The 11,909-nt window shown below is 39.8% G+C and overlaps 1 protein-coding gene across 1 annotated transcript; it reads left to right on the forward strand.

The window, feature by feature from the left end:
* The first annotated feature begins 2,038 nt into the window (after nucleotides 1-2,038).
* LOC131974605 (high-affinity choline transporter 1-like) lies at nucleotides 2,039-11,080 on the forward strand. Its single transcript, XM_059336985.1, has 8 exons — nucleotides 2,039-2,222; nucleotides 2,338-2,454; nucleotides 7,469-7,624; nucleotides 7,794-7,942; nucleotides 8,071-8,214; nucleotides 8,396-8,549; nucleotides 10,027-10,244; nucleotides 10,520-11,080. Exons 1-8 carry the CDS (start codon nucleotides 2,039-2,041, stop codon nucleotides 11,078-11,080), a joined length of 1,683 nt encoding a protein of 560 aa, XP_059192968.1.
* Nucleotides 11,081-11,909: the final 829 nt, after the last annotated feature.

The following is an 11,909-nucleotide window of genomic DNA, read 5'->3' on the forward strand; positions in this document are numbered from 1 at the left end:
TTTTTCTGGCTCAGTGGTCCATGACATGTTCTTAAAAAAGCAGAAAGAACTAGATCCATCAGGACAGCATGTTGAGTTGAAAAAACTATCTGATACACGATGGGCTTGCCAGTACTCTGCGTTGTGTGCTATTAAAAAGACGCTCCCAGCAATCCAGACTACACTGCAGGATGTCATAGGCCAGGCAAATGCGAAAAGAAAGGCTGAGGCCAGGGCTTTGCATGGGCTAATAGACGAACAGTTTGTTTTTAACCTCACTTTATTTGAAGATGTGTTCCGGGTGACAAAGTTTGCCTCGGACCAGTTACAATCACCCAACCTTGATATCTCGTCTGCGAGTGATCTGGTCCAGTCAGTCATTACAACGCTACTGGAAAAACGGTCGGAAGAGGCGTGGGGCGACATAAAAGACAAGGCAAAACATCTGTGCGAAAAGGCTGGCATAGCACCACTGCAGAGCAGGCCACACAGGAGAGTCGATCGGCAACAATCCAGCCGATTAATGGACTTTGTGGTTGAGGCCCCCATAAACCATGGTAGTACATCAGACAACTTACGCACAAACTTTTTTTATCCTGTAATTGACCGGCTGGTCAATGAACTGAGAAAACGGTTCTCTACAGATGCGGGCGATGTGCTGTCAGGGGTCTCAGCTTTAAACCCAAAGCAGAGATCTTTTTTAGATCAGAAGTGCTTATTGGCTATGGCACAGAACTATGGCATCACTGAGGATAACTTAAATGCAGAGTTGCATCAAGTCAGACGTCTTCTCGAAAGGAAATCACAACAGGGACACTCTGTTACTACCACTTTGGAACTTTTAACACTCATTGCACCATACAAGGACGCGTTTATGGACTTGTACAAACTCCTCTGTATATCCCTGACGCTTCCCGTTACATCTGCTTCCTGTGAGCGATCTTTCTCCTGTCTCCGCCGTTTAAAAACCTATCTGAGGAGCAGTAGCGGAGATGCTCGGAGTAGTAACCTTGGACTTTTGGCCATTAACATTAAAAGGTCACGAGCCCTGAACGTCGACAACATCATCGATGCGTTCGCCCTCAGCCATAACAACCGTCGCATAGTCCTCCTGTGAGTGAAAGTGTGGTTTTTTTATTATTCTCATGGTGATGCGTTGCTGTTGCTTATATGCTCATATGTGATGTGAATAATTGTAGGTATGTTATGCATTTGGTTTGCATCTTGATGTTTTCATCGCTCATGGTGGCACAATGCTTTTAACCTTTATTTGATAGGCCCATATGTGTTCCAGTGTCCTGCAGTTGTGTTTTGAGATGGTGGCCTCATTAGGTTGATGCCTCATGTGGCATGTTCTGTGCTAGTGCTAGATGATGTAATGTTACATTATAAAAAAATATGATTAACTTTTTTCATGTAAATGTCAAATACCTTAGGGGAATTTCATTAAACTGAGTTTGATTCTCATGATCTGACAGTGGTGGAATGTAATACATTTTTATGAGTTCAATAGTTCAAGAGAGTGTATTTGTTACATACAATAATACAAGATCATTGCAGTGAAATGAGGGCATATACTCCAGTGACTGTGCAAAAAAACATGACAAGACAACATTAATCTGACTAAAAAGGAAACTGAAAAAACACACTGATATACTCTAAACTAAGTATATACACTTAACAACAGACAATAACGAACATTCAACAGTACAATTAAAAAGGCACAGTGCCTGAGTGACGGTACTGTGCAAAGTGATGATAAAAATGTATTTCTAGGAGCACCCCCAGTCAATGATGGAGCACACGCATAGCACCTGCAATCAAATTTCTCTGGTGCCGCCCATGATAACAACATAAAACATATGAACAGGAAGTGTTGCATGATAACAGTAAGTCTTGCTCAATATCGATATGAACGCCAAACATTCCATAAACCTGTGTGAACCTTTATTTCACCGGAGGATTTTAACATAAATCAACGTAACTTTAAGGAGGAGTCGCTCCTCCTCTGTTAGTGAGCCAGTCAGTCAGTCAGTCAGTGAGTTAGTCAGACTCCATCATGGCTGTTAACATACCAGGAGTGATAGCGATGGTGTTCTTCTACCTGCTGGTCCTTGGGACCGGAATCTGGGCTTCTTTCAAGTCCAAGAGGGAACGGAAAAAAAGTGCAGCCACACAAATGGAGATGACCCTGCTGGGGAACCGGAGTATTAACTTGGTGGTGGGGATCTTCACATTGACAGGTGAGGAGAGCTTTGCTGATGAAACCACTGAAAGTTTATTGATGAAGATGAATTCTATCCAAGTAGCTGCTGCTTGTTCACTAAGTTCCTTGCTGTGTGTTAATCCATCCTGCAGCTTCGTGGGTCGGAGGAGCCTTAATCGTTGGCACAGCTGAGATGGTGTACACGCCTTCTCTAGGACTAACCTGGGCACTTGTGATGATAGCATCATACAGCACATGTTTTATTTTTGGTAAATTTGAAATTTCATCTAATAAGATGCTGTATGTTTGTGACAAATCAAATATAGCCTGAACATCTTCTAATCTTGATGTCAAGTCATTGCTCAAATACTTAACCCCTTGAAGATTTTTCAGGTGATTTATTTTTATTTTGGTGGTTGTAGCAGGCTCGCTTTTGTTGGGAAGGGGGTGAAATAATTGAGCAAAGGAAAGGTCTACAGAAAGCCATTCATTAATGTCCTGAAACCCATATTATATACTATATCATTATGCCAGCTCCACCCTAGTTACTGTTGCTATGCCCGTCAAGCTTCCAGGACCGTCAGCAGCCGTGGAGCGGACCGGCACTGTTTAAATCAGTGTTTTTGGAGTAATACCTCCGTGAGGTAGGCTGCCCATTCACAAAATGCTACAAAGATTAAAATAGGTTCATAATGGCCTGTTGGGAGTAGTGGAGCGGCTAAGTGATATAATCGTTCAGTTTATGATACAAGCGTGAAAATTGGCATGAACACTCTCCATGGGTCACTTAACAAGAAAATTGTCCGAGACATTTGAAATTTTAAGATGGCGGCCATTTATCAAGATGGTCGACACCTTAGTGAAGCAGTTAAGTGATATAATGGTTTATTTGGTGACACAAGCATACAAATTGGCATGAGCAGGCTCTGTTGGTCACTTGACAATAAGCCACCCACAATTACTTGAAATTCCAAGATGGCGGCCGTTTTTCAAGATGGCCGACACCTTAGTGGAGCAGTTAAGTGATACAATGGTTTATTGGGTGATACACGCATAAAAACTGGCATGAGCAGTATCTGTGGGTCACTTGACAATAACCCACCCACAGCCACTTGAAATTTCAAGGCGGCAATTTTTTTTTTCATGATGACTGCAGCCTGCCATGTGGATCTTTAAATTATGAATTTTCTCAAAGAAATGTATTGGGTTCCTCAAGAGAGGTTGTTTGACTGTGCTTTGTCTGACTCCTTGCCCACGACCTGTCCAGTTTGCTAAAACCTGTCAGAAGTTCCCTCCCACCGGCATAGCTCTCCAGGTTCACCGAGGTACACAAGCTCCATGAGGGCTTTTTTAAATACTTTTTAAAATTACTTTTTTAAAAACTAACTGCCATTAAACATGCCAAATAAATGGGGTGGGGAAACACAGTTGTGGGGGTGGACGGATGCCTTTGTTTTGTGGACTGATGAAACATTTTCCCAGAAGTGTCATGGGGTGTCAGGTTGCTCTTTGGCAAACTTCAGGCATGCAGTGATGTTTCTTTGGAAATCAGTGACTTCCTCCTTGGTGTCCTGCCATGGATGCCACACCTAGGTGTGGTAGACTCCTTTTTAAACCATACATAGTGCTGCATGTTCTTCATGAAAAATGCTCTTTGGCAAACTTCAGGCATGCAGTGATGTTTCTTTGGAAATCAGTGACTTCCTCCTTGGTGTCCTGCCATGGATGCCACACCTAGGTGTGGTAGACTCCTTTTTAAACCATACATAGTGCTGCATGTTCTTCATGAAAAATGCTCTTTGGCAAACTTCAGGCATGCAGTGATGTTTCTTTGGAAATCAGTGACTTCCTCCTTGGTGTCCTGCCATGGATGCCACACCTAGGTGTGGTAGACTCCTTTTTAAACCATACATAGTGCTGCATGTTCTTCATGAAAAATGCTCTTTGGCAAACTTCAGGCATGCAGTGATGTTTCTTTGGAAATCAGCGACTTCCTCCTTGGTGTCCTGCCATGGACATGCTCATGACTAGAAATGTTAATCAGTTCCAATGACTCCTTCAAATCTTTACTTGTTACACTGGAATTCTTTTTTACCTCACTGAGCTTTCTGCGTTGTGCCTTTGGAGTGAACTTGGGTGGTGCCCACTTCTAGGAAGAGTAGCCACAGTACTAAATTGTCTCTATTTGTGGACCATTTGTCCAACTGTGGACTGGTGAATACCTAAAGTCTTGAGGTTACTTTGTAAACCGTTACAGTCTGATGCAATTAACAATTCTTGATCTCAGGTCTTCGGAGAGATCTCTTTTTTGCGAGGCATGGTTCACATGGAGATGATGGACATGCAGATGCTTCTTGTGAATAGCAAACTCAAATGTTTGAGTGCTTTTTTATGTGTCAAAGTATCTCTACACCTCACTCAAATCTCATTTTATTATTAGGACTTCAAGTTTGCTAACTCTTGACTCCAATCAGCTCTTAATGGAGTCATTAGCAAAAGGGTTCACTTTTTCTACTAGCATTAAGAGTGTCTCATATATATATATTCAGTGAAACATGGAATATTATAATTGTTTGCATGGTATGAGGATAAGTACGTTGTGTCCATAATCAGGACTTAAATGCAAATCAGATCACATTTTATGACAAATTAATGCCGAATTAACTTTTCTTGCAACTGTATATTTGGAACAAAACTAGTTATTGGGCCATCACAAATTCAGACCCTGGTTGCCATGGGGCTGATGGTTTCTAAGCACTACTAAGAACAGAAGTGCTTGCTATCCAATCATTGAAATTACTAAATCTCCAAAATGACTAAGGTTTTTGAAGACAAATCACAGCATGGATTTTTCTATGTTGTTACAAAAGTCTGGTATATTGATGTTATATTCTGGAGGGGTTTTGATCATTTTTATACATTCTTTTTTAGAGAAATGCCTAATTCAGCAACAAATGTATGTAACAAATGGTATCAACTTGTGGAACATAGTTGAGCATGGACCTCAGACTTCAACTTCAGAAAGAAAAAATGTAATGTTCTTAACCTGGATAAACCTTAATAGGTTTATTAGATTCACAGTGCTAGGCTGCATCTCAAATTAATCTTCAGGTTTACAGTTTTCAGATGATGTACACCACTTTAATGTGGCATTTACTGTTCCTCCAATTGTCTTTACAATGGGGCGGGAACTTAAAGCGGTTTTAACTGTAGCACTTGCAAGTACAGTTGCGTTTTAACATAGGCCATGTTACATTGCTACACTTTGATGTGTGGGATACAACTAAGTTCATGCCTTAACCCTACACTTAGTCCGATCTTTCATCCAATGCCATTTTTACCCTGTACGATCTGTACACCACCCGATTAACTAAAACTACTCAGAGAGTTGTCGTCTGTTCTTTGACTAACTTAACAATTGGCTGACATTGAACCCCACTCTGAGTTTAACAGCAGTGATATATCACCAGTGTGCCCTGGTAGTGCAGATACTCACTCTTGTCTAATCTGTCTGTGATCAACAAATCAACACAACTGTATTTTGATGTGTTAAAACTTGTTCTTTAGAATAATCTAAAACCCAATACATTTCTATGAGAAAATTGATCTTTTGAGGATCAAGGGGGCGGCCATCTTGAAAATAGAAATTTCAAGTGGCTGGGAGTGTTTTTTTTGTCAACCCAAGTAACTGTGGGTGGCTTATTGTCAAGTGACCCATGGAGACTGTTCATGCCAATTTTTATGCTTGTATCACCAAATAAACCATTATATCACTTAACTGCTCCACTAAGGTGTCGGACATCTTGAAAAATGGCCGCCATCTTGGAATTTCAAGTAACTGTGGGTGGGTTATTGTCAAGTGACCAACAGAGACTGCTTATGCCAATTTGTATGCCAGTATCACCAAATAAACCATTATATCACTTAACTGCTCCACTTAGGTGTCGGCCATCTTGAAAAATGGCCGCCTTCTTGGAATTTCAAGTAACTGTGGGTGGGTTAATGTCAAGTGACCAACAGAGACTGCTCATGCCAATTTGTATGCTAGTATCACCAAATAAACCATTATATCACTTAACTGCTCCACTTAGGTGTCGGCCATCTTGAAAAATTGCCGCCATCTTAAAATTTCAAATGTCTCGGACAATTTTCTTGTTAAGTGACCCATGGAGTGTGTTCATGCCAATTTTCACACTTGTATCATAAACTGAACGATTCTGCCAAAAATGAGCACTTAGCCGCTCCACTAAAAGGGACTGATCCATGAAAACGAAAACATTAGGCTAATTCTAGGCTAAAACTAGACTCTAGTTTCACACCACTTCATTAATTGGAAACATAACATGGCCATTTATATTAGTAGTTAATGTGAAATTTTGATAAAATGTTAGCCAAAAGCCAGCCGATGTGGGATTCAATGACGCTAGCTAGTAGCACAGTACAGTCCTGTATAGTGTTAAGCTCCAATAACATTGAGAGCTAGCTTAGCATGCTAATTTTACACACACACACACACACACACACACACACACACACACACTGTCATTAACATTAGTTTGTTGGACTAGTTATGCACTAGTAGTGGTAAGAATACTAGTTGACTGGAACCATAACTGTTAAATCCGGTTTGGGTTATCTCATCTAACATAGCTAGACATTCATTAGTTAGCTAATGTTTACTAGCTAGCAGCTTACCTCAGAGCAGAGATATGTGTGTCTTTTGACCTTCGAGATATTAAGTTGGGAGAGGGGTCTAACCAAAATGTTTAATGCACAGCCAGCAACACTCATCTTGTTTTCGAGTTTTGGAAAAGGGGAAAAAATGACTCCTCCTGCTAAACTCTGAGGGTGGTGTCAGATTTACAAATCCCGCACACCGTTTCACCTTGTTGCTCAGAGCCGAAAGTTTGAAGGAACTTCTTCTCTTAGTAACAGTTGCTAAGGTGTGATTGAACGAGGAGTGTTTGGGGGAGGAGTTCTGCGAATGGTCAAAAAAATCAATTATTATTTTTTTAATGACTAGAACAACTTGACACACAGTGGTGAGCTGCATCTCAAATAATAATCAGGTTCTCAGCTTTCAGATGATGCAACACTTCTATTCGACATTAAAGCAAGAGATCGGTTAAATGTCAAATAGACCATGACAGAATTTACAGATTACTTAGTAGACCACAGGGTGTTGCCTTACATATAATTTTCCCTTTCTGTTGTTTTGGTGTTTGCCCTTCACTTAAAGACTTTCTTTTAATTGTGATGTCTTCTGTTCTCTTTTCAATGAAGGTGGCTTAGTGTTTGCACAGCCAATGAGAGAAAGAAACTGTGTGACGATGCTGGACCCTTTCCATGCAAAGTATGGAAAAGCAGTAACAGCTGGACTAAGCTTGGCTTCACTTTTTATGGATTTGTTTTGGTTTCCATCCACATTGATGGGTTTAGGTATGGTACATACATACACTTTATTTGCAACTGTGTTTACAGCTTCTGTTTGGGAAAATAAATGTATACATGGTAGATATGACATACAACAATGAATATGAACAGTATTTACTGTCAGTAGTTACATACAGATTGGTTGCAAGATTTAACTGATACACCGGTTTGCCAGGAGGAATTATGAGTGTAGTCCTGGATGTGTCCTTCACTGTGTGCATCTGGATCTCTGCTGCTGTGGCCATCACCTACACACTGCTGGGAGGTCTCTACTCCGTGGCCTACACAGATGTTATACAGCTTGTCCTTATATTCGTTAGCTTGGTGAGTTTGCTGTACTTTGAGTTTTTATACTTTCAGCCTTTTTGTTTGAAAAAAAAAAAAAAAAAAAAAACTTGCAAGCCTTTGAAAGTTGTGTGTGTTGATCAGTTCCATGTTTTTTGATTCTGCAGTGGATCTGTGTCCCCTTTGTTTTGATGAACCCTTGCTCTTTGGACATCAGCCAGACTCTGATGAACAACACTTTACATGCTCCCTGGATTGGTGAACCAGGGCTGAAAAAGACCTGGATAATAATTGATGAATTCTTATTCTTTGTAAGGAAGCAACAACATGGCCAATAAAACAAAATATATTCTAGTCTTGACAGAAATCTTCAGAATGACGATATATGATGTTATATTTAAAAAGCTGACCATTTTTCATCAATCAGACATGTTGTAGGCTGTTATCTTAAAAAAGTATGTAATTATATAAACCCTCTGATTTACTTTTAAGACACTTGGCAGTCAGGGATATCAGTGTCTCCACCAGAGATTCTTGTCAGCGTCTTCCACTTCAACAGCCAAGCTTACCTCCATCATTGCAGCCTTCCTCTTTCCAATATTTGGCATACCTCCTCTTCTGCTTGGAGCAGCTGCTGCATCCACAGGTATCAACACCCTCTACATACTGTACTGTGAAAATGAATGTCTTCAAGCACCAGTGTTTATAAAAGAAAACTGAAGTGTAACAAGAAAGAAATGGATGGGTAGAAGGTAACTTGAGATGGTCAGGATCAGTGTGGTTAGGTTGATGTCGGGGCGTTCATTCATTTCCTTCCATCCACTGTAACCACAATCTTTGTGAGACGAAACAAAGGTTACGGTATCGTAACCGTCGTTCTAGAAGCACAGTCAGAGTCCTGCCAACAACAGGCCCTGACGCTTCTACACGGGAGAATATCTTTATATTCCATGTACCAGACTGGTGGCCAAATGCTCAGTGGTCTGTATTATTGCCTGTGCCATTCAAATTAACAAACTGCATGATATATGATTTGAATGATGATTTTTTAAAGTATCAACTGGGCGCACGGTAGTCCATATATCATGGAAGTGTTGGGAATTTAGCATGCCTCTTTTATGAATAAATGATGACCTTGCATGGGGCATCAAATATGTAAATAAAAGGTCGTTAGCATCAATTCTATCCCTCCCATAAGGATATCAAATATGTAAGGATGTACCCGAGCAAAACTTGTGTGGATCTCGCAGTTCAAAAGTGTGGTTAGATGGTATTTCAGTATTATTAAAAATTATCATAAATAATTATCAATTATAATAAATTATATGACTTGAATTACTCTCAGTCATCGCTCATTGGGGCACCATCTGTAAAACAGAGAAATATATAGCCAATTCACCTAATTCAGTCTCATAAAGTTACTAAACTATCAATTTAGAACACTGATGAATAATTATGAATATAATTACCATATTTAAATTTAGTAATGTTGAAAATGTTGAAAATAAGGTTGAAGGAATTTTGAATTGTTTCATAGAAGAGTTTGATATACACTACCGTTCAAAAGTTTTAGAACACCCCAATTTTTCCATTTTTTTATTGAAATTCAAGCAGTTCAAGTCAAATGAACAGCTAGGGAGGGTACAGAGGTAAGTGGTGAACTGCCAGAGGTAAATAAAAAAGGTAAGGTTAACCAAAACTGAAAAATAATGTACATTTCAGAATTATACAAGTAGGCCTTTTTCAGGGAACAAGAAATGTGTTAACAACTTAACTAATTTTGTGTCTTTTTTTTTGTCATTTTGTGTCTTTTTTTTAGTCATTTTGTGTCTTTTTTTAGTCATTTAGTCCAACATAAAATGTGATTTTGAATCTTTTTTTTAACTTTCAAAACACTATCATGCTCAATAAAGATTTTAAATGTTGCAAATGTGCATTCATTTCAGAGTACACTGAGACATTAAACTGCATAATTTTCAATTAAATTCTGGAAAAGTTGGTGTGTTCTAAAACTTTTGACCAGTAGTGTATATCGTTCACAATCCCAACATAAGTATCTAAACTAGACTCATTGACTTAAAATCACTCCCTCAGTCTTTCCCACTTTTGTGTCTATGCCTCAGACTGGAACCTCACTACCTATGGTTCTCCATCTCCATATGAACGTGGGGAAGCAGCTCTAGTTCTACCCATCGTCCTGCAGCACCTCACACCATCGGTCATCTCCATTATCGGCACTGGATGTGTTGCTGCAGCTGTGATGTCGTCTGCAGACTCTGCGTTGCTTTCTGCAGCTTCTGTCTTCACCTCCAACATATACAAGAACATCCTGAGGCCCCAGGTGAAATCATACACATATTTCTTTCAGTTTGGTTCACCACAACAAAGAAAGCAAACTTAGACACTATTTGCTATTGTGAGTCATGTGTATTTTGAAATACATGGAGTGTAGTAGGCTACAGTAAAATATAAATGGAACAGTGGCATGATGGAGAAACAAACTAGGATAATAAGAGGATAGTAAGATTAAAAATGCAGTGAGAGTTGTTTCAAAGCAGGACATTATCAATCACTTACTGTTTACCTGTTCTACTTTCTCTATATTTTCTTCTTCAGGCATCAGAGAGAGAGACTCAGTGGGTGATCCGTGCTTCTGTGTTGGTGGTGGGCTTGATTGGTACAGCACTCACCAACCTGAAAAACAGCATCTTATTGTTCTGGTTCATTGGTGCTGAAGTGGCCTACGTTGTAATCTTCCCTCAACTCATCTGCGTCCTCTTCTTCAACATCTCCAACGGTTACGGGGCTGTTATGGGGTTTGTGGTTGGAGTGGTATTAAGACTGCTTAGTGGAGACCCGTCACTAGGGTTAGCGCCAGTCATACACTTCCCAGGATGCACTCTTGAGGACGGTGTTTATGTCCAGTACTCTCCAGTTAAGACCATCTCCATGCTGTCTGCCATTGCTGCCATCTTGTTGTTCTCCTACCTGGCTTCTGTGCTCTTTAACAGAGGCCTGCTGCCTGAGAGGTGGGATGTGTTCAAAGTGAAAGCGCAGCTCTCACCACAACCACTGACACCAGTAGATGGAGCTACAGAGCACAGTGAGACTGAGAAATTGAGGAGAAAAACATCTCAGACCGAGGAATCAGAGCCAGTGAACAGCACAACCTGTTAGAGTTCCTCTTAAAAACTCATCAATATTATATTCAATAACTTCTCTTAAAACAATGCAATGCAGGGCATTATACCCCAACTGTCTTAACTTGTAATCTGTGTTTCACACTCCAATATAAAGTCCATCGAAAACAAAGTTAATGAAAGAGCGTGTTCCATTTAACTCAAAGGAATGTAATGCAATCTACATTTAGCAACACAACAGCAAAATAATAACACATATACAATTCAAGTTATTTTGTATTACAAGTACCTACTAGTACAGTGAACTGAGAGTTGCCTGTTTTGATGACAGGCGCTTTTATTTTGAAAGGATGAAAAGAGACTTCCTGTCGATCGTAAAACTAAATCAACTGAGATGATAACGTGTAAAGATAACGTCAAGGAGTTCAATGTTTTATGTTTTAGCCCCCGAAGAGGCATGAGGTTAGTTTTCACAGTAATCTTGCACATTTAAGTGTATTTTGTGTTTAAATAAATTTTGGATTAAATGAAACCCAATTCATGCTAGCAAGGTTTGATACAATAAACTAGTTTTGCTACAATGAATACTCTTGTATTTCTGTGTGGTTCATAATTGTTATTGCAACTTTCAGATAGCAAACTGTAGCTTTATCCAACTTAATTCTCAACTCATCGGTTTATTCACATACAGCTGTTCTCAGTTCACAGAAAGGGCTTTTTGACCAGAGCCTCTCCCCAATAGCGAACGGTTCTTTGGTTTTCCACCAACTAATTATGCAGTGTTTCATTCTTCCATTCAACTGTCTAGACTAGTATCCAGACAGACATCAAAATAAAATGCCTTCTTTTACCTTTTGGCTAAGCAA

This window comes from Centropristis striata, chromosome 7 (genome assembly GCF_030273125.1).
Source record: "Centropristis striata isolate RG_2023a ecotype Rhode Island chromosome 7, C.striata_1.0, whole genome shotgun sequence".
Lineage (NCBI taxonomy): Eukaryota > Metazoa > Chordata > Actinopteri > Perciformes > Serranidae > Centropristis > Centropristis striata.